The sequence below is a fragment of the Paralichthys olivaceus genome, chromosome 7, assembly GCF_024713975.1.
Source record: "Paralichthys olivaceus isolate ysfri-2021 chromosome 7, ASM2471397v2, whole genome shotgun sequence".
Lineage (NCBI taxonomy): Eukaryota > Metazoa > Chordata > Actinopteri > Pleuronectiformes > Paralichthyidae > Paralichthys > Paralichthys olivaceus.
The window spans coordinates 22,359,402-22,387,144 of NC_091099.1; the positions used below are offsets into that span (position 1 = coordinate 22,359,402).

The window sequence follows — 27,743 nt, forward strand, 5'->3', positions numbered from 1 at the left end:
GGGCCAAAGATCGCTTGTTACATCCAGAGATTTGTAGGTTCTATGTAGGCCTTTTTTTAATAAAAACAATATTGCCAGAGTGTTTAAAAGAATGGAGGGAAAAATGAAATCAGTACAAAGGAAAGAATTACGTTACCTAGTTGGAAACATCTAGACCCCAGTTTGGAAGTTAACAGTAATAGCTGTAGATAAAAGTTAAATCAAAGTGGTAATGATGGTTGCAAAGGATTAAAGTAAGTTTAGGAATATTGGCGCTGTTCTAGGTGGCTGTTGCTCAGGTGGTACAGTAGAGCGGATCGTCCACTAATCAAAGGTTTGGTGGTTCAATCCCAGTCTCCCTTGGGCAAGATACTGAACCCCTGATACCAGTGTGTGTGACATAGAGGAAGTGCTGCAAATAGATGCTGAATATGAATGTGTGTGTCTAGAAAAGTGTTATATCAACACAGACTATTTCTCATTCAGTCTGTCTTTAGTCACATTTTGTAAATGTGCTGCAAGTCAAAAAGAATCTTGTCTCTACTTTCAATTAGCTTCTTGAAATGCAGGTTCTGAGTCATTCTATATTTTTCTTTTGGTCAATAAATGTCATATAAAAAAAATTGTAGTGTGAAGAAGTGCATGTGTGTGCGTGTGTGCGTGTGTTTGTGTGCCTACAGCCTCATATATTCTATTCATCTAAACCATAGAACTATAGAAAACACACTGTAGTTTATTTGGACTCAGACGACACACAACTGTCCTGCTGCTGCAAACACTTCCTCAGAGGACCAAATGTGGATTTATCCGCCACTGAAAATAGTCTCCAAATGACCATCAGGCCTTGGAAAAAGGGAGTAAACAATGTGAGTGTCACCATCTTAGAGTGATGTCAATAGAGATTTGTAAAAAATTGGCAGTGAATGTGAACCGGTGCCAACTACTATAGGACTACACTGTTCTCTGAAGGACCTCAGGGTTCAGATAGTGTTTTCAGGGTGCACCCCACCTCTCACCCAAGGTCAGCTAGGATTGGCTGACCCTCAAAGGATAAGTGGTAGAGGAAATAGAAAAACATCTGTGTAACATGTTTGGAAGCTGCTGTGGAACACTTATACCACAAGGTGGCACCATATTTGGTGATGGTACATATGCTCCCCTATCTGTTTTTTTAATATAATTTCTTAGTTCTTTAATTTCATACAGTTCTTCTTTTCAAATTCAAATGTGCTTAGTTGCCAACTATAAAAAGAGTATGACAGAGTCTCTCTCAGACAAAGTGTACCTCGCTCTCTTCATTCATTCAGAGCTCAGCCTGCAGCTGCAACACACATTGCCGTTACTATTTCTGTCAAACCGCTTTAATGCACATCACACAATCCATACAACACAGAGAGGATGGCTGCTCCAACACACACACACACACACACACACACACACACACACACACCATTAGCAGCAGCTCAGCAGCAGCTCCTCCAGCTCTCTCTCTCTCTCTCTGTCTCTCTCTCTCTTTCTCTCAAACACACACAGAGGCTGGCCCTCCCTCACTCTGTGGCTGGGTGTGTGTTGGACAGAGCTCTGAGGCGGTAAGAGGAGGCTGAGAGCAGCAACGTGGAGGAAGTGAAGGAGGAGGACAACAATGATGAGTGGCATTTGATCGGAATTCTAACTCCAGTCCAGCTTCTGGTTTCTGGGTTAAAGAAGCTTCCTGATTCTGGTTTTAATGAGGAACTGATCTCCATGTGTTTAGAAGACAAGACCAGTTTCTGTCCTTGAAGAGTCCAGTTCAGCTCAGATTCAGATTCTGGTTTTAGAAGAGAAACCTCTGGTTTTGAAGCTGAATCTGGAATTTTTCCTTTTTCCTCTGAATGCTGCAGATGCGGGAGAGAGAGAACAGTTTATCTGCTCTGTCTCTGTTTGAAGCAGCAGAACAGATGGTGAGCAGTGTGTGTGTGTTGTGTGTGAGTGTGTGTAGCTACTATATATACAGGAAAGTGTGTCTTTGAAAGTGGCAGTGACTGTGTCTCTGTGCATGTACACTTACGGAAGTAAGTGCACAACCTGTCTTCATACTTTAATGTACTTTTGGTGTGGGGTTGTTTATCCTTGCTCGAGCAGCACACTTCACCTGCAGCTAATGTTTCTTTTCAGTATTGAAATAATCTGAGAATAACAGAATATTTCAACAGCTCTGCCAGTTTTTGGCTCACAGCAAAAAGGATTCTGTGTGTTCTGACTGTGCCTGTGTGGGTTTTCTCTGGTGCTCCAACTTCCACCCACAGTCCAAAGATGTGCAAGTTATTTGGAAAAATGTGAGACCCCTCTTGCCTAATATCAGAAGCTCCAGCTTCCTCCCACAAGCGTCAAAGGTCAAGCATCATAGCTAATTAAGCAAATTCACAATCACTGATTTGGTGCAAAATATGTTCTGATATAAGATTTTTACCCCAACAACAGTTCCAAACTTAGTTTTAATGATTAGCCAACTATCAAAATTGTTGTCTATTTGTTGCAGCACACAAAAGTATTTTAGAGAGTACTGTGAGTTACACCATATCACATCATCATCATCACTGTTGGTTCACTTGTGTATGAGTGGGATGAACGGCTGGTGACTGAAGACAGAAGTTCAACCATCGCATATTGTCCACATAGCTTTGGCCATGTACTGTACAACTGTTTGCCTGTGCTTTTAATAGAGAGAGAGTCGAAAGGCATGTGGGGGTGAGCTTGAGTGTTTGGCGTGCAGTCAGTGTGTGTGTGTGTGTGTGTGTGTGTGTGTGTGTGTGTGTGTGTGTGTGTGTGTGTTGTGCTCATTGTTTACATGCATCTCCTGCCTCAGTGTGGATGCTGCAGTGTGTTTGTGCTCTCGGCCGTTTGGACCAAGCGCTTCGCTGCCTCGTTTTCTGGTTGTTGTGAGGGAAAGTGTAGCCACAGGAGGGCTGAGGCCGCCTGTCAGAGGCCATTAAGCACCTAGCAGGATGCCACGTTAGAGCCCAGAAAAGTGGAGCGATGCACTGCAGATGAAGCAGGGAACATCATAGTGGCAGGACTTTAGTGACAATCTCCAAACAGCAGCAGAGTTTTTAATCGAGATAAATAAACCAGCACTTTTGCACATAAAGAAGAACAGTTTTTGCTGCTTTTTGTGACAAAGTTTGTTAGAATCCCTGGACTGTCACAAAAAATGCTTCAAAAAGACAAAATCCATACCATTAGCGATATTTTTCAGGTGTCTTGGGGGTGATCTATACTAATCGCTACATCCCTGTTCATCACTTGAGCAAGTCAGCCCTAAATTGATCGACAATCAGTAGCTATTGTTGAGGTACCCAGCCAAAGTAGTTCACAAGAAGTGATGCAAGATGTTTGAAAGAAATACAAAAATCAGTAGCAACCATTTATTTAGCATTTACATATTAGTCTGCAAAGGAACTCTACATTAGGCAGTGTACACCCTGCACAGGTCGCCATGCCGTATTACAGGGCCAACTTGCAAACAACCATGCACGCCTCCAATCAATTTAGTCTCCAATTAACCTAATCCAAATCTACATGTATTTGAACTCTAGAGTAAAGTACTAACATATGAAGCATGTTCAGTTCACTATTTACCCCTGGTACTGTGAAAGTGCTTTAAATGAATACCTACAAAACAGCAGGAGTGTGGTGATGGCACAACAGTAAAAACAGAAAACAGCGTGAGCAGGGGGTTGGGTGCCAGTGTGGGTGTGTGCGGGGAGGGGGGGTTTCGCTGGGACCACTTGTTCCGATACCATCTGTCCCACTCGGGGATTGAAACCACATTTTTAATCTGTGACCTGCCGATACTGCGCGAGCGGCGTCTAATCTGGTTGATGGTGCATTTGACAAGCTGGTCGCTTCCAACTACTTTTGCACATGACGTCCACGATGAAGATGACGAGGATAAGACAAAAAAACATGACCTAACCTTTAGAAAAACAATGATTTTGAAAGTGCCACATTGAGATCTCTTACATGTAGTACTTTTTAATAATAGCCAGCATGTAGCCCAACACCAACTTTAAAAATGTCACATACCTTAAACCTTGGAAACTCTCAAGCTCTCTTGAAAAGTAAACTTTGGACGTGAAGATCAACCATATACAACTATTCCAGTTCCCAGCCCAAGTAGGAGATCAACCAGAATCAGTTTGCTCGATGCACAAGGAAATGCACACATGAAATAGTGTCAGTAAACAATTACCTGAATCCCACATCAGTATCATGTATGATGCCCTAAACCTTAGCAACACAACGCTCCCTCAGCCTCTGTCGGTTTAATGGTCACATACACCTGATCTTCACCTGGGTACTATCTCTTTCTTGAGTCACAGTAATTTTAGTTCAAGTACCTGTTTAGTATTTGTTGGCACCAAATTCAACAATGGTGACTGAAAAGTCACCATTGTTTGAAGTGGCAGGAACAGTGGCAGGAACTGATTTTTCGGTATTTGATATTATGACATTGTGAAAGATTATTCAGTCCCTCGTCTGAGAATTCATTTTCTCCATAGAAGCAAAACCCACTACAAGACCTTTCTGTTTACATGGACATCCTAAACACTTTTTTTCATGATGACTTACTATAAAAAAAACATTAATTTAGACAAAGAAACTCAATCGCCTAGCTACAATTGACATAAAAAAACCAAGCTCTAGTTGCGAGACTTCTAATTTAGTGCCATAATCAGTAGATTTCTTTGGATTAGAGCATCACTTACGCTCACAAATCCAAAGAAAGAGATGCCAAGTAGGACAAGGAGGAGGGGTCTCTCAAAGAGAAGCATCAATATAGAGAGAAATCGTGCCGAGCAGCAAAGTAGCACTTTTTCACTCTGAAATGCAAATTTGCATTTGTTTGTCCCCATGTCTGTTTTCCCCACGAGCTTCACTTTTTTTTGGCTTCACCTGGGTCAGCCTCTGTCGGTTTAATGGTCACATACACCTGATCTTCACCTGGGTACTATCTCTTTCTTGAGTCACAGTAATTTTAGTTCAAGTACCTGTTTAGTATTTGTTGGCACCAAATTCAACAATGGTGACTGAAAAGTCACCATTGTTTGAAGTGGCAGGAACAGTGGCAGGAACTGATTTTTCGGTATTTGATATTATGACATTGTGAAAGATTATTCAGTCCCTCGTCTGAGAATTCATTTTCTCCATAGAAGCAAAACCCACTACAAGACCTTTCTGTTTACATGGACATCCTAAACACTTTTTTTCATGATGACTTACTATAAAAAAAACATTAATTTAGACAAAGAAACTCAATCGCCTAGCTACAATTGACATAAAAAAACCAAGCTCTAGTTGCGAGACTTCTAATTTAGTGCCATAATCAGTAGATTTCTTTGGATTAGAGCATCACTTACGCTCACAAATCCAAAGAAAGAGATGCCAAGTAGGACAAGGAGGAGGGGTCTCTCAAAGAGAAGCATCAATATAGAGAGAAATCGTGCCGAGCAGCAAAGTAGCACTTTTTCACTCTGAAATGCAAATTTGCATTTGTTTGTCCCCATGTCTGTTTTCCCCACGAGCTTCACTTTTTTTTGGCTTCTAACAGTTGCTTTGTGTTCTGCTCAATGTTAAACTATCTTCAGCCATCACCAACCAAAACAAATGCACAATTTACCCCAAAAATACTGCAATAGATTTTCAAACGCAAGCTTGTAGACTTTAAGTCACTGATAAACCTGCTGGGTAAAGTTTGAGTGTAGGTGAAGCTGACATCCCCGACCTACACCCAGCAGCCTCAGCGCTCTCAGTTATGTCCTTAAAAGTCACGAGTCCGAAGAAAGACACGCAAAGTCGGGTGGAGGAGAGGACACGCTCAAAGAGACGAATGAATGAGGAGATGGTGAATAGCAGAAAAGCAGCCAGGAGCGACTTCAGCTCTTGATAAACACAGGATGACATACCAACCCCTTCTTTTGCTTTAGCATGTTTGAGCGGGTGTAAGAAAGCAGCGCTTGGTGTGTGGAGTGTTTTGAAGCTGGACCAATTTGTATATTAATCCCAAAGTAAAGTCTCTAGATGAAGACATCGATGGAGACGTTACTTTTTTATTATTAACTTCCATCTGCAGGATTTATGTGAAGCAAGATAGTGTTCTTTCTATAAATCCTTTCTCCTCATTCCACAATGTGTAACATGATTGTTTGCCATCTGTTGTTACGACCATCGGACAGTGCAAAAGGTCAGAAGTCATCTCCTCCACGAGATGCTCTAAGGTCTGATAAAGGCCCCGCTCATCCTCTTACAGGATGCTGTAGTTGATCTAATGTGACTCAATTGCTGTCATTCGGTGCCTGATCTGACACTGGTTTTTTTCATGATGCATTAGTTCCATGCTTTGCTAATGCTCAACCTGAAACCTGCCAGTAAATCCTTAAAAGAAAGCTAGACACCTTGGTTTAACCTGGTCTGGGTTAAATTAAGAACTGATTTCAGGTAATCTTGTTGATAAACATCTCACTTGCTAGAGAAATCAGTTCATCAGAGGAAATAGGACAAAATAAATATAGACAGTCACGCATAAGTTCTCATATCAGAGACAATCACATCTAAAATATATTTGAATTCATCAAATGACATATGGGTCCTTTATAATTCATTAATTTAGAGTCAGCCAATATAGTATTTAAATGGTGCATATGTCAGTGTGAAGCCAAAATTCTTTATACAAGTTGAACTGTATTGAAACAATAGTTATTTTTATTTATATTTCTTTTTTTTGTAAGAATTGTCTTCAAATATCCTGAGCATCAGAATTTACTGTGCATCACTATCTATCCTCTATACTCACGTAGATGGTTTGTTTTGTGAAAATCTCCTGGGAACTATGTGACATTCTAATTTCTTCTCTCCTGCTGTGTGAAGTGATGTCAGATATTCATATGTCACATTTGCCCCCCTCCACATCATCTCCCTGCTCCAACTGCATTCTAATTTCTCCTGTTCTGTAATGTCATTTGTGGCCTGAAGGCACTTTCCTGCCTCACGCAGTCCACAGCAGAGTGACTGGCATTTTTGTGCCATCCTAACAACAGGAGGACCTGCAACAAAAGAAAGACCTTGAGGCAGAGTTTCTCTGGCTCTTTAGAGCAGCTACAAATGGATGATGGAGTGACAGCACTTTTCTTTTTTTCCTCAGCTTTATCTCAAATGTGCAATTCCCTCTGCATGTTGAAAAGGCTGAAACTACAAAAGACATCGTGAGGAAATTAAAATCATCGAAAGAAAACAGTGAATATCAAGAAAACTGTTTTCTTAATAGCATGTGTGAGAACAATGCAGACGCCATACAGTAACTGCAGCGTACAGGAACTGTAGGTGGGTGTTCAGAAGACAAAAATTGGCATTGACTTTTCTCCGGTGTTGCTGGAGGAAAATACAGGTTTATTTTACTTCATCCTGAGGCTCCTTGTGTGTTCTCTCTGAGCGAGAACGAATGAAAAGGACAGAAGAAACAAGCTGTGAATAACATCACAACTCTAATGCCAATATACTGTAGATCAGCTCCGCAGCGACTAAGCTGATGATGTTTTTAAATCTGTACATTCAAAGTACTCCACTTAATCCCACACATTGAGTTGCACTCTTGCTGGCTGCTCTTGCTGAGAGGTTTGAGAAACAGGCTTGTGAGAAGAAAATCATCAGTTTCAATTGTGGACCAGACCGTAAGTATAAAAGCATGGAGAGGGAAAGAAGTAAATCTTTCATTTAAGACCAATGAAATGAACAAATGTAAACGCATGTGGAGCTGAAAGAGAGCAAAGTAAATCAAAACGAAGCTCACAAAGGATCAATGTCTACAGTGGAGAAGTGAAGTGGGAGAAAATCCAGTCGAACGATTTAGCCCAGTTTGTTTTCTCAAAATGTTAAACGATAAAAGTTGGAGATCGTCAAGAAGGAGGTTAGGCAGGTTTTAAAGCATGAGAACAAAAGAAGAGCTGTTAGAAAATATCTGCTGTTACTGTACACATCCAATCACCAAACTTTAAGCTCCCCTCCAATGAAAATCATCAGGCTATTTATGGTATTCTTGTATAATGCAGGACATATAATGATTCATATAATCAATCAATATCATGGCAAAAGTATTTCCACCTTGGAACTACAATGCACCAATGACTGAAAAGAAAAGACTGCCAGCGTTTCATAATTCAAGTACCTAAGCAACAAATTTCTTCAACTTGCGGGGTTGTTCTTCCTTTAACGTTTCTCCATTGCAAACCTCTGACACTCCTTATTTCACCATAGCATATCAGAGAAGTCCTGTGTAGCTACTTATCAGTACAAGCTTAGATAGTTAAGTCCAAGCTGATGATCATAGCCAAGGTTTGAGAACACGTTGTTAAAGCTGTTTACAAACGTTAACATGCCAAAGGCTCATCTGTATGTTTTTTAATTTTTTAATTAAAAAACACTTCCATTTTTCCTCAAATAACATCATCTCATTTCTTTATCTTTTCTGTTCTCAGGACATCCTCGGCAGCCAGATGTCAGCGTGACCCAATAGAAAGTGAGGACAGCCGGATGCCAGACTTAAGCTGCAGTTTCTGCAACAGACATGAAGAACCTGGACCAGTATGGACGAAGTCACATGAAGACTCAGATGGGTGAGGCTCGGCGGAAGATTCCTCCCTCACACAATAATAATTTAACTGATGCTTTTACACATGTTTAGAGCTCTGAAATACAACTCGACGGTGTACTCAAAGAAAATTGTCTTTTTGAATTATTTTACCATCAAGATGTCATAGGTATTACAAACGAAGACAGAGAACCATTCTTATTCATGTTTAGCATTGCTGTACTTTGTTTCCATGCTTATTTCCTGATATCACCACAAGATTTTCATAGTTTTATAAAAATAAACTGTCTTTGAATTTTGTAGTTGATTTCATGTTTGTTTCTCATCATTTCCAGTCTATGCAGCTTTGTCCAGCCTGGTGTTGGTTCTACTTGGACTGTTGGGTTCGGCCCACAGCTGTCCTGGTGTTTGCACCTGCTACGGTAACACCACTGACTGCTCCGCCATCGGCCTCCTCTCTCTGACACCCATCCTCTCGCTGCTGGACCAGGACTCTTTGGTACTCCGCCTACACCAGAACAACCTCTCCTCTTTGGGCAAAACAGAGCTGGCAAACCGCAGCGGCCTGGAGCTCTTGGATCTTTCCCAGAACCACTTTTCTTCCCTGCAGCCGGGAGCTTTCTCAGGCTTGAGCGGCCTACGCTGGCTCAACCTCTCCACAAACTACCTTGGGGTAGGCCTGGTGTCATCTGACCCCAACAATAGCACAGAGGCCACACAAGGCTTGAAAGGAAGCCAGGGAAGAGTGGGCTTGAGCAAGGAGGTTTTCAAGGGGCTGTGGCGGTTGCGAGGCCTCGACCTGTCGTCCAATGGGCTCCTTTGGCTGCCTAAAGGCCTACTGAATGGGTTTCAGAGACTAACCTGGCTGTCCCTTGCCAGAAACCAGCTCGTGGCCCTCGACAGAGTCACCTTTGAGCCCGTGGTGGGTCTGCAGCAGCTCCAGCTGGCAGGAAACCCCTGGGAGTGCGACTGCAAGCTGAGGGACTTCAAGCACTGGATGGAGTGGTTAATTTACAGGGGTGAGCAGGGCTTTAGCAGACCTCTTCAAATCTGAAATACTCTGAATGTTAATAGTTTTAACAGTCGGCTTACAGTGGTCTAAGAATGTGCAGGTGAAAATATATATATTGTATGTATTTCAAGTCTGTTCTTCAAAAGCTGTTTAATCAAAGCACTTAATCTCTGCTCTGCAGGATGGATGTATATTGAGCAAAGACATCTAAAAAAACCTTTTAATGACCTCAATCTCTTTCAATCCTGCCCTGTCTCCCTTCGTTTCCTGTCTTCCTCCTTCCCTCTTCACCTCCCTGTTCTTCTCCCTTTCGTTCCCCTTTCCATCTGTTTTACAGATGGGCAGGTAGATGGCATGAAGTGCAGTCTCCCTGGGGATTTGAAGGGCAGGGACATCCGCAGTGTGCCAGCAGAGATGTTCAGCTACTGCCTGCAGAGTCCAGCCAAGGAGGGCGGGTCAGGTTATGCCACAAGGCCTCCCTGCCCACCTGGCCGGGTCAGCAGTAATGAGGAATGTGTTCGGCAGCGTTACCGCCCTGTAAGTGTGCGCCGGGCACACGGCACGCAAATTGTTGCAGGGGTGGTTTGCGGTACGGTGTGTGTCATGATGGTGGTTGCGGCAACTTACGGCTGCATCTATGCCTCGCTTATGGCGAGATACCAGAGGGAGATGAAGAGCCGTGGGCAGCCTCTGATGGCCGAGTGTGGAGCTGAGACTGACCTGGAGGATGGACTGTCCCCCCTAACCTCGCCGGAGGAGACACCACCCAAAGAAACTTGTGGCATTGTGCACGGGTATCGAATCAGTAGCTTTTGAAATACTGTTTTCTTATTTCTGATTATTCACCCTACCTGGACAATTTGGCTCCTCTGCTCCGGACCTCCCATCACTGATGAGACAATGACAGGAGAGAGAAACCCTGCAGCTCTACCATTGTGCAGAAAATTTGTGGGCGGACCGATTGTGCCACTAATGGAACGGACTAGATTCAGTGAAACTGGAATGCTGCAGCCCTTCCTTTAATGTATGGATGCTCTGTGAATTGTTATTCCCCACGCTGCATCTCTCAGCCAGCTGTGAAGCTGCTGTTTTTGCACTTCTGCACCTTGAATTATCTTAATCTATACTTTTGTTTCTTTGTTAGGAATATGAAACAACCAATTTAGTATAAAACCATCTGTCTGTATCTGAGCCCAACAAGCACAAGTTCAAAAAGTTCAGTACAAATGTTTGTGAAACCCTAAAAATTGATCTTGAGTTTATTTAAAGTCTTAAACATCACCCATTTAAATCATCTTTGTTCCTCTGATAGGTGGATACCCTGTTGAACACTTAACCTTACATCATATCACAATCCTACTGTGGTGGGAGATGCTGCTTTAAGCTTCACCACTGAGATAAACTGCATCCCAACAGATACTGGAGCTGTACTGCCTCCTAGAGGGCAAACTATGAGCTACAACAGCTTGGAATCCAGCACATACAAACTCACACGCTCAATGACTCAAACATTTATATTCTTACCACAGCAAAGTATGAGACCCTGACTGAAAGTATCTGAGGCTGTCAGCCGGTATATATGCTGTAACTTTCATAAGTGTTATTTAGTTTGTCCATATTTTCTGTGATAATTCAGATTTAACCGAAGAACTGTTAATGAAGCTGAAGATAATAAACTCTATATTTATCTAAATAATGTTTTTTATCCTTCTTAAACATGCGCTTGACATGTCAACAGAAACAACAGATGGTTAGGCCTTTTTTTTCCAAATGATGCAGGGGAAAGTTCATCCACACTCTGGATTTCATATCTATAAAAACTCTTCAGACTTGCCAGGCCTGTGAAACTCCACCAACACTCTCACCACCACAGCCCCTGTAAAGTTTTATCGGCAAACAAGATCATCACTATTTGTTGAAGGCAGCATCTTCTGTGTGTCTGTATGTTAATGTTCAAATGCTGGGAATCTTTACTTTCTGACGCAACAGATTCTTATATTATTAAAAAAAAAAAATTGAATCAGTGTGACAACAGTAACATTTGCCATTTGACAGAACCAAAGCTGTTCCTCAGATGGAATGTGGAGTGTTCAGAATCAGAGCTGCAGCAATGACACTCACCTCCTGCCATGGCCATCTTCCCTTCAGATGACACCGTCACTGATGTCGTCGCTATGACATACTTCACTCCTGTCAGGAGGGAACATTTAACAGAAGATTAGCTGATGAGAGAAATTTGATGAGGACTACAATATCTGATGTTCTCACAAACAAAAGTGAAAATAGAAATAAATATTGAAGGTAGGAGACAGACCTTTGTCGTTGACAGGGAAGAAGAAGAAGCTTCCAGGAGTGTTTTCCACGGCCAGACGGTACCACAGAGGGAAGTGGTCAATGGTGAACAGGTTGTCTTTATCAACTGGAGTCAAGAACCTTCTGTTGGGTGAAATTTCATTTTTAGACAACCTTTAATTTAACAACACACTGAAATGTGATGGATTAAAAGCTTCACTGGGCAACTGGTTGTACATGTATAATTTATGTGATCTCATTGTGTACCTTCAACCATGAAAAGGGTTTAAAGGTAGAAAACGGGAGCTTATCTTAAAACAATTTCTAACCTCAGTAATATCAAAGACCAGTTTTAGGTCTAACAGTTGGAGAGAACAGTTCCCAGTGCAGCTGTAAGAGTCCACCCTGGGATGTCCCAGTGGCCTAATGGTTTAGGACAATGACTATGACACACCAGCTGCCTTAATCTGAAGCAGAAACACTTATTAACTATTGTTCCTTCACGATAATAATAATAAAATACAACAGTTCAAAGGGTTAGTAAGGTGCTGTAGGTATTTGTCCAACGTGCTGTTTTGTTGTGAACAGTTTAAACTTACTTTGCCACTCTGGTCTCCACTCCTGCATATCTCATGATCCTCATCAGGCCGGAACGAGTACCGAGGAAGGCCGTCTCAATCCCTGACTCCACCCTGCAGAGACCCAACACAGGATGAGCATGAAGCTTCAATTAATCAAGAATTAAGCTTCAAACTTTATTCCTTTACTCAAGAGCTGTCTCCAGTGCTGGAAAGCAACATAATTGTTGACTACTGTTGGTGGCTGAAGCTCTTTGTAAGAGACCATCCTCACCACTTGCTCCCCACAATGTTCGTAGAGAAAACATATAGCACCTTAAAGCTTCAGATGATGTTATACATATTGTCTCACCTGTCGTTGAGCATCAGTGCGTTCCAGTACGCCTCCAGTGGAGCTGTGACCACAGCGTCAAACAGCATCTGCTGCAGCAACAGCTCATCACCTAACAGACAGGTTCGGTCAAATAAATAGCAGAACCCCTAAGTTCTCTAAAAAGACATTTTCTTATTCTGTCCAACTCCAAAGAGAGAAATCTCTGAAATACCATTGCTAAAATATTCAAAAGAAATGTCTGCCTATAATTCACATGAATTCAGAGTAGAGGGAATATGAATTCAATATATTTTATGCCTTCAATATTAAAAAACCTACACTCAAGCTCGGGCTCCAGCCCCAGCAGGTAACGTATGGCGACCTGAAGCTGTGAGTATTTCCTGTGAGCGGGGTCGATGTCTGTCTCACAGTAAGTCCTGAGGAAAAAGGTTAATTCAATCAGGATAAACACACACACAGACACATTATGAAATATTTTAAATATTTTCACTTCACTATTGAAACAAATCTTTGGTAAAAAAATAAAAAACACAGAGTAAAACATATTGGTATATTAGAATACTGTCATGAATTTGATTTTAGAGATTTAAATTATCCTGACTTTTTACTTTTACACTAATCTCCTGTCATTTCACCAATTACATATAAATGTTTTAAGTTGTCTAATTAGTTTTTCTTTTTTACTGCTGCTCTCATTTGCTGATCACTGTCACAAATAAACTGATGTAAAGTTAAACTGCTGCAGCTGTATGAAACTGTAGCCGTTCGTGTTTCACAGTCACAGTCATGTTTCAGGGTTCAGACGTACCACTCGGAGGCAATGCTCAGGTCTGGGGAGGTGAGGTCATGCAGCCCTGCAGAGGATGGTAAAAAGACTATATTTAGTAAAAAAGTTTTTCTTATTTCTGCCACAGACAGTATCAATTAAAGCAGCTGACTGAAGATGCTGTGCTGCTGAGTGGGTATAAAACCAGTAATTCAAGTAATTCAAAAGCAATTCAACTGAAGAGTTTCTTTCTAATCAAGCTCAATGATACAATCATGTAGGGAATTGTGTGAAATTGTACCTTCCTCAACAGACACATTTCCTACAAACATCAGCCTTCCATGACCCTTTGTCAGCACCATGCCGAAGCTGCGGAGACACAGGGAGGAGATGAGTTTAACATGCTGCTTTCTGGTCACATCACACAAGTCAAGCTGCATGTGTCAACATCATCAGGATGACACAGTTCGACCCCGCTGACTTTCTGGCAGTCAGGATTCTCACTGATGTTGCTATAGGACAGCGACAAATAAGTGATCACAATGTATAAGCAAGTATTTTTTATGAAGAGACAAAAAATATAAGAACGTATGCTTGTATGATTGAGAAAAATTACAAATGGGTTATTCTATCGAAAAAAGAGGACCACGTATGGCTTTAAATGAATGATTCTCATGTTGTGTTGCAGTTTTAATCTATTGACACAGCATCAACATGAACTACATATTTCTGCCCACGTTTTCACAAGTTACTGTTGTGCAAATCAAAAATGCAAGTTCAACTTTGTCTCTGCTACATCGACATATTATCATATAATTATCTAGACTTCAGATTTGACTGAAGTGATTTAGGATCATCTCCAGTATTTCATTTTGCACACAAGTGGCTAACCTGTGGCTAAGCTGTCTTTTTAATAGTGCTTCATTAAAATGACCAGCTTCCAGGTACAGTCGCACATACTCTTATCTTAAGATGTGAATAGAATAACTCAAGTTTTTTAACATCAACCCCTCACATCATCATAATATTCACTTGGTGTAAAACATAGAAAAAAAGGAGGAAAACAGCATAAGTCTCACATGTTGATAAAGAGAATATACTAAGAAGCAGAAGAACTTGGATGATGGTGATTAGAATGATAATTATTAATATAAATAATGTATATTATTATTTTGCATGGATCTTTTGTACGTCTGGTGTTGACTTTAGTCAGATGACCATCTCAAATACACAGAAACAACATCACAGCAGTGTATTTTAAGAAATACTAGCTGATTTACCTGAAAGGGGTGTCATCAATGTTTGTGTAGAAGTAGTCATTGACAATAAACAGAGGTCTTTTCTAAAGAGAAGAGAAACATCAGTAAAGTCAGTGCCTCTTATTCACTGTCACTGCGAACATTTCATCCACAAATCACATCATCCAAAAAAAACTAAAAACTAAACCAGCTGCACCTCTAGATCAATATCTGTCATATATGTTTATTGCTCAAATATGGTGATGGTTAAATTAACATCTTAATGTTTGCATCTATAGGCTTCTTTAAAAGACCCAGTGTGTAAGCAGGTTTAAGCAGCCTGAATTGAAAGGTGCATTACTGCCCACTACTGACCTAGAGGGAAACTACAGGTGTGTTCCAATTCCACAGTGAACAATCTAGTCTACATGATGCTCTGCTGAGGGTATTTGATATCAACAGAGGTAAAGATAATACGAAAGCACACAAATGATAAAATGCAAAATGTAACTATGGGATGTCCCACTACAAAGTCAAATAAAACTTTGAGGGTTCCAAATAAATGTGGCTGAACAGCGTTCAACCACGTACTGAAGGGTGAGGGACAGTTTAATTTCCGGGATGATTGAATTTGCATCATTCCAACCTGATAAAATCCAGTGATTCAGACCAAACATGCACTTGTTTGAAAATCATTTTGGGTGTTATATTAAAAATAACATTCATTAACACTGTAAGAACAGATGGCTTCCTCACCCCTTTGTCCACAGATGCTCGGATGTTGAGGCTCATGCTGCCGGTCTCGCCTTTCACCATGGCTGTTCTCAGCTGAAAGGACGAGAAGAAACAAATCAGTTTCTTGCTCTGCACATTTTTACTGATTGTTTGGAAGATTGGTTGTGTAAAGATTGGGGCTTCTATTCCCATGATTTGAATTTATATAGAGTCACGATGTGTTGTGAAGTGACAGAGCACTACACAACATGCAACAACATTTTTACCTTCACCAAGTTTTCATTTGTGTTTCTTTACCTGTCTGTTAGTTTGCATGATTACACAAAAACTACTGGGCAGATTACAACAAAACTTGTTTAGTTGGGTCATTGGTTCAAGTTTGTTATTCTTCCATCATGCAAACTTTACAACTTAACATGATGAATGGGAACGTGAAAGGTTGATAAACCTTCAAACTACACTATCACCAGTGTTCAAATTTCTAGAGGCATGGACTGAAAGCGTTTTATTCTCTATACTAAGTTCACTTTTGCAAAACATTTTGTCAACATGCATCAGCACAACAGCTCATCTCATCAACATTCACTAAATCAGTGCTGTGTCTCAGTTTGCATACGTACACTCATACTTGCCAAATTGAGTGTATATACGTATGTTCACACTGACAGGTATGCCAACATGCAGTGCACTGTAAGTACCTGGATGCTGAACTCAAAACATTCAAAAAGTTGATTGACACCTCTCATCCTCAACAGTCGCTACCTTGACTACTGTATGTAGCAAAAGGGGAGGGGATTCGACAAAAATGAACATGTAGTCAATGCCAGTGGTAGAATATTTTCCACGTTTCCACAGGGGGCACACACACAAAAGTAAAACATTTGTTTTTTAAGTTAAGGTAGATATTTCGTCGGGTGACAGTAATTTGATACGTTGATGTTTCTGAGCCACAGCTGCTACAGAGCGCTGGTCACGTTTTTACTCAAAGTTTAACAAAATCAAACGTATTGCATGTCCAAAGTGCACCAATTCGACACTGCACTTCCTTGGGCCTTTAACAAAACATGTGCCAAGTGTGAAGCCGATTAGATGAGCAGTTATGTAATGCAAGAATGAAAATGATCAAAACACTGTCCACCCTGACTGATCCTGTGCTGACTGTGTGAAGGGCTTTGAAAAAGGGAACTCGGTATAAAGAAATATGAGTTGGAACTTGTAAACAACAGCGAACACAGGTTTGCTTGTAAAATATTTAAAAAGGTTTCTTTTTTTCAGACTATGAGATTAGCTGACAGCTGTGTGAAGGGTATCACTCCAATATTCCGATAATCACTCTTCCACATTTTGTTATCTGATAATCATACATAGTTATGTTTGTGTACGAGTGTGTGTCTGTGTGTTTACCATTTCCTCGGTATCCTCCCACTCCACCTCAGACAGATCCACACTGTTGTAGTTCGGCTTTGGCTTCAGTTTCTTTCCATCTTTATACTGTAGGACAGAGTGAGATACTGTATAACTGTCCTTATAAATACTTCATAGCTTTTCCCTTAATGTACCCTTCAGGACATCTGCTACACTGCAACACTTGAAACATTGATCTAGTGAATCAGAGCGCTTGCTGCAGGGCTCCTGTCCTAAATTTGACCCATGCAGTGACTTAAACGCTCGACCCAGAGGCAGCACTCACCAGAGGTCGAAGGTCGGGGTGAGCCAAGATGTAACCGTTGTTTGTGAGGAGGAAAGCGTAGCCATGTGCTCCCAGCTGAGGAAGAGGCAGGAAAACAGTGAAAAAAGCTCAAACACGCTGTCACTGATTCAAACTCTAAAACTCATCTCTGGTCCTCTACGTAATACTTTTTCTGAGACATTGACATTTCTGAAGAAATATTCAGCCATGGTGTTGACTGATTCATTTGCTTGTGTTATGTTTTATCATACATGTAAAAAAAAAAAACACCACACAGACATGTCAACTTTGGTCTTTAAGTTTTTTCCTTTCGGTATATCTGACAGTGGCTTGGATCAGAAAATTGTCAGAAATAATGTAGATTCAGACATGTCCAAGAACAAGTGTGTTTGACAGTTTAACAGATCTGAGCTCACCATGTATCGGGGCGCCAGCTTCATCACCTCCATCAGTGGGACGTCTGTGCCGACAACACCCAGCAGGATCCCGTGGGACAACTGGAGGGACAGGACACAGGGTTATGGCTCAGCACTATAAGACTTCTTCATCATAAAGGGTTAAGATATCTAAGGTAGATCTGATCTACACATTCACATTCTATAAAACATTATCTGATTATTGAGATTCAACAGCTCAGAGGTCCTTTGCCTTTTTATATGAAGCAGCTTTTACCATCAACATTTACAGTTACAGAGACACAGGAGATGTTCGTCAATCTTTGGACACTGACCGTCTCCTTCTTCTTGCTGAACACCGGCATGGCCACAGAAGTCATCAGCAGTAGACTCTGAGCCTTGGTGGTGAAGAGCTGAGACAGGAACATATTTAATTCACAATATTATTATCAAATTAGTAAAAGCAGAACCCTACAGGTCCAATAAAACATTTCTAAAGACTGTGTGACTACGGCTGGATTAACGGTGCTGGGTGGTACAGGAATATTAGAATCTGATGTGACACAGTCACATACTGAATGTTTATGAGGCTTATATTGATTTCTTTTGTTTTGTAATTATTCAAGTCAGAGAGTTCAGACTCTTTGCTCAAGTTGTTGTCTATTATTCTTGTGTTTTTGTTTCGATTCCATGCTTCATTCTTTGTGTTAAACAGTAAAAAGTTAACACTAAAATTATATTCTTCTTTTTCAGTGATATACAATACGTATGTTTATGGCGACAATGCATGCAACTACTGCTGCTCTGTGGTGAAACTCTAGATGGCAATATAGGGCTGCTGCACCCTTATCCACAGCAAACCTACTACAGTCACTACAATCTAGAGCTGTGATTCTAGATCTGAGGGTCAGGACACCTGTGAAAGTCAAATAACAAAGTACATTTTCATATACGTATATGTTTCTGATTTTTTTCATCTTTATCAAACATCTTTTGACAAAGATATATTTGTTTTTCATTTTATATTTTTCAGCACAGATGAAATAACTGACGGTTTGACCACTATTACAGCTTCTTCGTACCTCCTTAGTGCTGGGAAGCTGAAGATCAATGGAATGGAAGGCCCAGAGGATCATGGGAGAATGAGGTGAGACACAAGGAGGAAACAGATGAAGTGAAGTGACAAGTGATCATGAAGATGAGGATCACCATATAGTATGATAATAAAGGATCAGTCCAAAATGAAATTAGTTGAGAATTGACATCATTTGTTATCTCTGATATGAATCATGAACTGCTTCTCTCAGCTCTCTGATTGGCTGCTCTGACATACCACAGTGTCCATATAGGCTTCTGTCCAGATGATGTCATGGTCGTGGTTGATGACCATTGGTCGGCTGAGCACGTGCAGGTACTCCATGACGTTCTCCTGCACGTCTGCCAGTGTGGAGACGTGGGTGTAGTAACCTGAGAAAACAAAACAGTGGTGAACACACACACAAACAAACACACACGCAAACACGCTCACTCACACAGAGCTGCTAACCTTTATTGTTGCAGGCGATCCACTTAGTGTTCTGAGCAAAGGTCATCTCTCTGCCGATCAGGTAGGTGAAGACTCGCACCTGAACAGAGGAACACACCAGTTCACACTCTGCTGTGAGTCCTGGATCTTTTCAACATCTGTGTGAGCTGCATATTTTTTGACTTGTTGCTTCATACCACAGATGAGGCCATAATCTTTTAAAATTTTGAATAAAGTTATAATTAAATCATCAACAGTAATTGTTATTAATAAAAATTAGAAATGGTAATTATTTATATTATTTGCATCTATGTTTCTTGACAGTCTGTAATATTTCTTTACTTAAAAAACTGTTCCTGTTAGCATGCAACTATTTGAAGTTTTATTTGATCTTATTCATAACTTTTTAAAAGTGAAACAGTTCTATGGTCGCCTGTTAAAGTAAAAATACCTAATGAGGTGTCCCCACAGTACTGTGATATAGACAAGGACATGTGTCCATATCTGTTTAAAGCAGGACTAATTTTCTCCATATTACAGCACTAGAGAACTGGGCTGGGGTTCAAGCAGACGTTCAAATGCTTTGCAGTGACCATCTCTGAATCATCCCAGTGACTTCACATTTCAAGTTTTTATTTGACTGGCCTAGAACGATTGTGGATTGGAAGGAAGCTTCTGTCCATTACAGTAACATCAGAATAGCGATACCTCATGTACGGTCGATGAGTGATACAAAACCGACCAAAGGTCGCTGGTGTAGAACTAAAATATATGATATGACAAATATAATGCTGACTTTTTCAAAAAATTTAGTTTGATACATTCGTTTTGTTCCAGAAATACTTCTGCAGAGGAGCCGATGTGGTTGATGTTAGGCTGCATGTCTGATTGAGCCACTTGTTGAACCGCTTGCACGGTTAATCTGTCATTGAGTTAGATCTTTGCTGGCATTCATTCAAACAAAATAGTTCCTGTCAGCTGCCCTGTAAGCCTGTATCTTAACATGACAATCAACGGATGGACACAGCTGCAGGCTGAAAAGTGGAGACACTGTACTGAATGATGTGATGTTCTGGCTGATTGGGTCCAAGCTCTTTGACTCTGAGCATCTCTTGCAATATTCTTCTCTGTTATTTTTAATTGAATTTCAAGAACTTTCTGCCCGTACTTAACTAAGCTTTAAATTCTCTGCTCAAGTTCAACAACTCTATAACAGCATCCCTGCATGACCAGCTGCTAATATTCACGGGCCTAATCACTCTGCTGCCACCTTTATGGAGGTGGTATATAAAGCTGTGGAGGCACAGGAAGAATGTACCTCAGCTTCTTTCCATCTTTTGTATTAAACTAAATTTAGATTGAGATGACAGGACAAAGATTGTTGCTTCAAATGATGACATGATTTCTACCATATGATCATAAATTATTTCTATAGGTACAGATACCTCAAAAAGTAAATGTTTAACTATAAAGACATCTGACTTCTTTGTTTTTTCTTCCTGACCTCCCTTATGATAGGACATCATATCAGTCAATATAAGCTCTTGATTGTCTCTCTTGCTCTATTATTTGTGGATGTATCTACAAAAAAGTGTTTATGGACCATGTTAGAGTTGATAATGACAATGACTTTGACCTGTCAGTTTCAAAGTTAATCACTGGGAACAGATCTCGGTTTTAAGTGGTCTGCTGACATTTCCTCACCCTCCGTTCAGGCCAGTTAAACTCCTCAAAGACGGACTCAAAGTCCTCCATGGCTCCGTCTGTGATCAGCATGATGGCCTGGTTACACATGCTGCCCTGGCCGTTCACCCTCGCCTGCAGACAAACACGTAAATACAGATACAGACCAAACAACTTTCCCCTGCAGGATGTCAGGCTGGATTACACCTGTGTCACGGAGGATGGACAGTCTTCATACTTGAATGTACTTTTGTTACACAGGACACAAACCTCATTGAGGATTTTGAAGGCTTCCTTCATGGCATTCTTGATCTTTGCTTCTCCTTTAACATGCAGCTCCTCCACCAGCAGTTTAAAGTGCTGAGAGAAAGAGAGAAAGAAGGATGTTCTGCCTCTATCAGCACATTGTACTGTGACTCCTGTGACAACTTTTTCCATTATTCAATCCTACTAGCCAAGTGCACATGGATTATTTCTGATGTATTTGCAAATGTTCAGAAATAGCCTCTGAATTATGTACTTCCATTTCATATATGATGGAACTTAATATAATTGAATTCATTAACATAATACCAACAGGAATGTTTGCCTTCCAACAGCAGGTCAACTGTATATAAACTGCTTGTTGTCCCACATAGAATGATGTAATACACATCAGTCTGATCCAAGCACCTTAACTCACTCATGACACCATTCCTAACCTCAACCCACATAGGCTTAAAATCAATGTACACACACACACACACACACACACACACACAGATCCAGAATGAGTCTGTGGTTTCTGATGTCAGTCCAGGAAGGAGGCCAAGCAGTTGATGCAAGGACGAGGGTATTCCTCTGTGTGTGTGTGTTTGTGTGTGTGTGTGTGTGTGTGTGTGTGTGTGTGTGATGGCTGCTAAGATGCCTCCCCAGCTCTTTAAGCCTCCATGAAGCAGATAATAGTCTTACCTCTCTGTTATCCAAGTCAGCCTGGACCAGAGTTCCTCTGAAACACGGCTCCACATAACGGACATAGTCAGTGTACTGCAGAAAGCAAGACACACACACACACAAACAGGTTCATGAGCAACAGCAGTCGCTGGTTTTCACACCGTCCGCCAGAATTATTCTTAATGGTTACAGGCAGGTGTATGGATAACGTAACACTTGGTGAAATATCCAATAAAGTGTATGCCTGCGTTTCTCTCACAGCAATGACGTTGACAAAGTCGTTCTCTCCCAAAGTGTCCAGGATGGTGTTGATAGTGTGTTTGGCGATGGTCATCTTCAGCCCCTTCATGCTGCCGCTTATGTCCACCATGATGATGATGTCCTTCGGAGATGTGGCTGCCTGGATGTACCTGTGCACGGGACAACAAAGGACATTCTGTCTTTATTTAATCGAAGTACACAACAGTATTTATTAGTACATCTAAGATAATGCTTCGAATGTTGTAATGTGGGTCAAAGAGGGTGAATCTGCAGCATTATTGTTGACTTCATATATGCCGACACAGGCCTGACAAAAGTCAATGTTTAGGTGAAGGTAAGAAACTGGAATGGCATTATAAAATTTACATTGACAATGAACTGGAATTCAATATTCTTTACACAGGTTTTTTGGGTCAAAGATTAAATAGTTACACAGCAATGTTTGGACCAAAGCCACAGTGTCGATTTAACACTATTTTTGCTGTAGTGAGATTCATATCACCAAAAAGGAAATAACCCAGAATTAGGCCAGTGTATTAAAGAATTAATGAGTGGATTTGATGCTATTTTTGTGTTTCTAGAAAGCAGACTTGGTGCAGCTTGGTTATAACTCTGTTGGAGCTCTTAAGAATGTTATAATATTTGTATTGTATTTAAAAAATTGTAATCTCTATATTTCCTGTACTTAGTATAGTAATATATATAAATGCAGAAATAGGAATATTTGACCTAAATTCATGGGAGGCTTTGTGATTACAAAATGTTCCTTTCTGTCTCTTTCATCAGAATGAAGTTCAGGGAAAAGCTGTTCCCCTTCACTATTTAGAAATGCAAACAAACCAAACAGTTTAAAAGCATGTCACTGAGTTTCAGTTTCTGTGCCTCGCAGATGCATGTTTCAGGCTTTGGCAGCACAGCAGCAGTAATGCGGCGTGACGAGGCGTTCAGGGACATATGCAGCTCTCTGGTATTATTTAGAAATGCATGAACAGTCGCATATGGTGCCATGTGGGCAGCGCTGACCCGGCTAAGGAGCAGCTTATCGTCTTTTCCAGGGGATCAGGGCTCCGGCTAGCCGCTGCTCAGCCGACACACAGCCAGCGGTACCACCGCCTCAGACTGAGTGAAAAGGTGTAACACAGGGGTTTTAAAGGTCTTGTCTCACTGAGTTCATTGTTTTGGGAAATACAGAGATAAAATGGATGCCTGACAACACAGTATCTGAGCATTAAACATTGGTCTAGTAAAGTCCTCCATGCCTCTCTTATTGACTCTACTTGATGCAGACTGACTGACTGACTCACTTCCTCTCAGAGAAATCTGAAACAAACAAAGAACATAGACAATTACCCTGTACCCAAACTAATACTAGTTTATTTGAGGTGGTAGAGGTTGGCTAAAGGCAGTATAATACACTATAGATAACTGCTCTGTGAATAGATACGTTTTACACTCTGTAGTTGCTTTAAGCCTCTTTTATTTCTGGACTCTAACACACCTTTATTAACGGGCTAAATTTAGCAACCCATCTGTCCCAGTGTTTAAATCAGACCAGATAAGCATTTAATATAATCCATATCAGTAAACAGAGTTAATTCAGTGGGTTTGAATGGGTCATCAGCTGAACTGGAAACTCTGCCAGCTCTGTGTAACTCCAGCAGAGCTAAAGCTAGGAGATTTTCTGTTGTTTGTGAAAGTGTGATCTCTTTTTTGACAAAAAAGCAATTGTGGTGACTTTATTATTACTATTTCAAGTATCAACATGACTACTTTATTTGTCATAATGTGGATGTAGCCTTATAGCACTGTCCCTGGAATCCTTGTCCAGACATTTACCATGCAGATCCAAAAATAAAACCATGATAGGTATTTGCAGCTGTTGATTGAATAATTTGAAAGACACTGACAAAAACTGTTTAATATAGATACGAAGACCTGTCTGTGCACTGAACTCACCAGTTTCGGTTCCTGCAGTCAAAGGCTGCCACACCATTGGAGTCTGGGGTCCATTTAATACCTGACGGAGAATCAATTCATTCATTCAAATTGAATTATTTTGAGAGTGGCAGCAAAACAGTTTTCTACAAAAATGACATGTGAAGGTTAAAACACAATGACGACAGAAGAATTATTTATCCTGAGCAGATTGGATGCTACAGTGACTCATGAGACTGACCAGTTACTTCAGGGCCTTTATTTTCTTGTGCATCTTCTATAGTAATTGTGATATGTTCTCCTCAGCCCAAATATCCAGGACTTCAGGTTTTTCGCCTGCCAGCTGGCATTTTGGTCCCATACAGTGTGGTTGCTCACTGACCATCAAAACAGGGGGAGAAATCTTTTTGAAACCAATGAAATATTGATATACTGGTACGCTTCCCATTCATTGGTTCGAAGAGTGTTCACATCAGAACCGCTCCAGAGTTCACTTGGTTGGTTCACACCATCCAAACTAACCGCACCAAAGGCGTAAACAGGGTTCCATTCAACCGGACTAAACAAGGCTGGTGTGAACCAGCCCTTGTCTAAAGGGAATCAGACTGGGTACTGCTCAGCTCTTAATTAAATGTAGATTACATAAACCGTCCACCTACTCTCTTGGACAGTAATTTAAACATGAACCCACCAGGGTAGATCCTGAAGAAGCCAGTGGAGCTGCCAAAGTACTGCCATGTGAGCGTAGGATCTTTCTGGAAGTTACTGATGAAGACGTCGTTTAACGCCTCTGAGTTGTAGATGGCATTGAGGATGTTAGGATCTGCACATAAAAGATAGCAAACAAAGATACAGTAATACACAGATTTTTGTCATATAAAAATAGATACTCCTACAGCTCCAGAACTTTCTGTAGAATAATTTTGTATTGAAGTTTTCTTCAGTACAATAGTAATACACTGGCAGCTCTCTGCACATCAATGCACATCCAGTATCAAGTACTTTTAATGTAAATACATACATGCTAAATACATATAGCATTTTAAAAAGGATAACCACTGACCTTTGTTGTAGACATTGGTGGGAACCTGGATGTCACTCTGCTGCGTGTTCACCTGCAGGTTGTTGAAATGTTCGTTCTCCTCAAGTGGAAACTCCCCACCCAGTTCCATGTAGTTCCCGTCCTCGTCCATCGTGTTGATCAGCATGGAGTTGTAGTAATCAAACTGAGAGGAGACAGGCGGTGGACATGACAAGATTCTTTTTGAGAATGAAAAAAAACACCCAGCGCCAAAATAAAGCGCCCTAAATCAGCTGAAGTCGGTTCAGCGAGGGGGAGAGACACCTCTCCAAAATCTTTGACCTGAATTACACACAACCACATTGAGCCAAATAATGATAATTTGAAAAGCACAGTAGGAAACATACACATGAATGAGAATTTGCATTTTTCGTATTAGGAGATAATTTATGCACCTAGCTATTAATAAGTTCTAATGGGCCATTGAGAGTCATATGGTGCTTTTCTATATTGTGTCCTATATTAACATCAGCTCTGAAATCCACTGAGTTGTTCAGATGAACATATTTTATATATATACAAATAATATCCAGATGTACAGTATATATTTCTTTCTATTGTATTGTTGTTTGTATCTTAAGATATTATCTGAAAATGTGTGTGGAGATATGTCTGTGAATCTGTGCAGGAAATAGCAAATGGGAAATTTGATTTGTGAAAGTGTCAAAGCAAACACAAAAATTTACACAAATTTGTAAATGTGGGCAAGTCATTTAAATGTCTAAATACCAGTATAATCACTCACTGAATACAAATAGAACATTTATAAGTTTGCTACGCTCCCACTGTGTCTGACGTCAACTTACTATACGACATGGTTTCAATGCATTGCATGTTCAAGCATGTTAACACAACTGCTGGAGATGATAGTTACTGGTCTAATTTACTGATTAAACCAATAAAAGAATTGTTTTTTGTAACACTTTCACAGGAGTCATAGGACCTTATTGTGCCACAGTATGTGTTCTCTGTACATCGAGTCTTTGCTGCGCTGTTGACCCAGTTTCCACGCAGGATCAGTGAAGTTTGATCTAATCTAATTTCAGGTGTAAGCTGAGGCTTTAAAGCGTCAACCTGCTGCAGTGCCCACTGTGAAGTGGCCCGCTGCTGCCTCTGATCCAGACACTGATACGATGCTATGCTAGCACTCAGCTTGGAGACAAAGCAAAGCAAATTAAAGTTTGACTACTAGAAATTAGATGATCGTGGTTTATATTTACAATTTGCAGATCAAGTTTAATTGTGTGGTAAATATGAAGCTACTGGCCCTGACCTTGACACAGACATGCAAAGAGCTGGATAGCCCAGCAAATTTCAACTGGTCGATACAGACAAAAAACTAACCGCCATTGAAGCGTTGAATTCATGGTAGAGGTCAGCGTCTTCTGCCGACTCTGCTAACCTCTGAGGGAAGAAAGAGATGAACAGATCAAAACACAAAACAAAAGGGTTTCATGTCTGTGGGGGACAATTATAAACCTTTGTTCGATGTAAGGGATAATCCACAACAAGTTATTTCTCACTGTAAATTTTGACTGTGAACACTTGAAAGTCTTCCTCATCCTCACCTTCACTGACTTCATCTTGCTTCCCAACATTCGTTCAATTTCATCTGAATAATCCTTCACCAAGTCATTTCCCTCAAGCTCCACGATCTTGATGATGGACTCCACATCTTTCAGTTTCTGAGAGGAAACAAAAAATGATTTTAAATTTCAAAAAAACATGACTGTTTGGTTTGTTTACATTTCTAAATAGTGAAGTGGAACAGCTTTTCCCGAAACTTCATTCTGATGAAATAGACAGAAAAGAACAATTTGTAATCCAAATATAGAAGCCCTTTGTATATAATTTGGCAGTAATCTAACTTTGAAGTGCTTCAGGTCACCATGTTTCTGCAAACTGATCTCGTGCTGTTTGCAGATTGACTTATTTTCAGACTGTGAGACACCCTCAGAACAAATCTGTTTTTTACAGCAAGGTAATCAGGTCACTTTCTCTGGATCAAGAAGCTAGAGGCAGATCAGCCAGCTGAGAGAGATGAGGGACTGCCCAGTCCGCTTATTTACACTCTGAATCATTCAATTAAGTCATCCACTAATTCCAATTAGTCCAAGCAACCCTGAAGGGAACATAACAGAGCCAAACATTTGTGTAATGTCAGTGGATGTTTCCTGTCTCTGGTCCTGGAGGCTCTTAATAGAAACAATTGTATTAGCCCACACAGAAAAAGTTTCTCTGCCAGAAACTTAATAAAACCAGCAGTCATCTTGTTACATGATGCTACATCATCACAAACAGTGTTTCAGTGAATCTCTGTGTGAAGGTAGTGAGTTTAAAGGCATTGAAAACCAATGTTCATGATCAGCTTCCAACAAAAGGCGATTTCCATGGTAACAGATATCCCAAAATCTTTTATATTCAACAAACATATACAACAACAACTAGACTAAAATTCAGAGTGCATACCATCACCAAGACCCAACAGTCCCACTGCACCAAATTGCACATACTCATAAATATAATTCTTTCAATATTTCCTGTTTTTTGACAAGTAATTATTTACTGAGAAATCAATGGTGGAAAAATTACTATCTTTCAACACTAAAGAAAGTGAAAAAAACAACTTTAATCCATCCGCTGATCCAGATCCGCACCAAAATGTTAGTTTCTTCCCTGATAC

At 40.6% G+C, this 27,743-nt stretch overlaps 2 protein-coding genes across 6 annotated transcripts in view; one reads left to right on the top strand and one right to left on the bottom strand.

Annotated features, from left to right (window-relative positions):
* The window catches only part of LOC109624117 (voltage-dependent calcium channel subunit alpha-2/delta-4), a 58,374-nt gene that overhangs the window by 21,522 nt on the left and 9,109 nt on the right, over positions 1 to 27,743 (bottom strand). For 3 of the 5 annotated variants that reach the window (XM_069528765.1, XM_069528767.1, XM_069528764.1), the window contains 25 exons: positions 26,629 to 26,745; positions 26,405 to 26,464; positions 25,043 to 25,205; positions 24,671 to 24,802; positions 24,001 to 24,061; positions 22,043 to 22,193; positions 21,802 to 21,876; positions 21,121 to 21,210; positions 20,872 to 20,985; positions 19,189 to 19,267; positions 18,976 to 19,109; positions 18,725 to 18,742; positions 17,978 to 18,055; positions 17,664 to 17,744; positions 17,248 to 17,322; positions 16,962 to 17,048; positions 15,579 to 15,650; positions 14,865 to 14,926; positions 13,886 to 13,953; positions 13,627 to 13,672; positions 13,137 to 13,234; positions 12,837 to 12,927; positions 12,506 to 12,598; positions 11,929 to 12,050; positions 11,736 to 11,804 (listed from right to left, as the gene is read on the bottom strand). In XM_069528765.1, coding sequence (XP_069384866.1) covers positions 11,736 to 11,804; positions 11,929 to 12,050; positions 12,506 to 12,598; positions 12,837 to 12,927; positions 13,137 to 13,234; positions 13,627 to 13,672; positions 13,886 to 13,953; positions 14,865 to 14,926; positions 15,579 to 15,650; positions 16,962 to 17,048; positions 17,248 to 17,322; positions 17,664 to 17,744; positions 17,978 to 18,055; positions 18,725 to 18,742; positions 18,976 to 19,109; positions 19,189 to 19,267; positions 20,872 to 20,985; positions 21,121 to 21,210; positions 21,802 to 21,876; positions 22,043 to 22,193; positions 24,001 to 24,061; positions 24,671 to 24,802; positions 25,043 to 25,205; positions 26,405 to 26,464; positions 26,629 to 26,745 — 2,236 coding nt within the window. The remainder of the gene's footprint in view (positions 1 to 11,735; positions 11,805 to 11,928; positions 12,051 to 12,505; positions 12,599 to 12,836; positions 12,928 to 13,136; positions 13,235 to 13,626; positions 13,673 to 13,885; positions 13,954 to 14,864; positions 14,927 to 15,578; positions 15,651 to 16,961; positions 17,049 to 17,247; positions 17,323 to 17,663; positions 17,745 to 17,977; positions 18,056 to 18,724; positions 18,743 to 18,975; positions 19,110 to 19,188; positions 19,268 to 20,871; positions 20,986 to 21,120; positions 21,211 to 21,801; positions 21,877 to 22,042; positions 22,194 to 24,000; positions 24,062 to 24,670; positions 24,803 to 25,042; positions 25,206 to 26,404; positions 26,465 to 26,628; positions 26,746 to 27,743) is intronic. The other 2 variants (XM_069528766.1, XM_069528768.1) reach the window with 1 other exon arrangement.
* LOC109624031 (leucine-rich repeat and transmembrane domain-containing protein 2-like) lies at positions 1,514 to 11,685 on the top strand. Its single transcript, XM_020078530.2, has 4 exons — positions 1,514 to 1,919; positions 8,490 to 8,627; positions 8,938 to 9,621; positions 9,952 to 11,685. Exons 2-4 carry the CDS (start codon positions 8,579 to 8,581, stop codon positions 10,428 to 10,430), a joined length of 1,212 nt encoding a protein of 403 aa, XP_019934089.2. The 5' UTR covers positions 1,514 to 1,919; positions 8,490 to 8,578; the 3' UTR covers positions 10,431 to 11,685.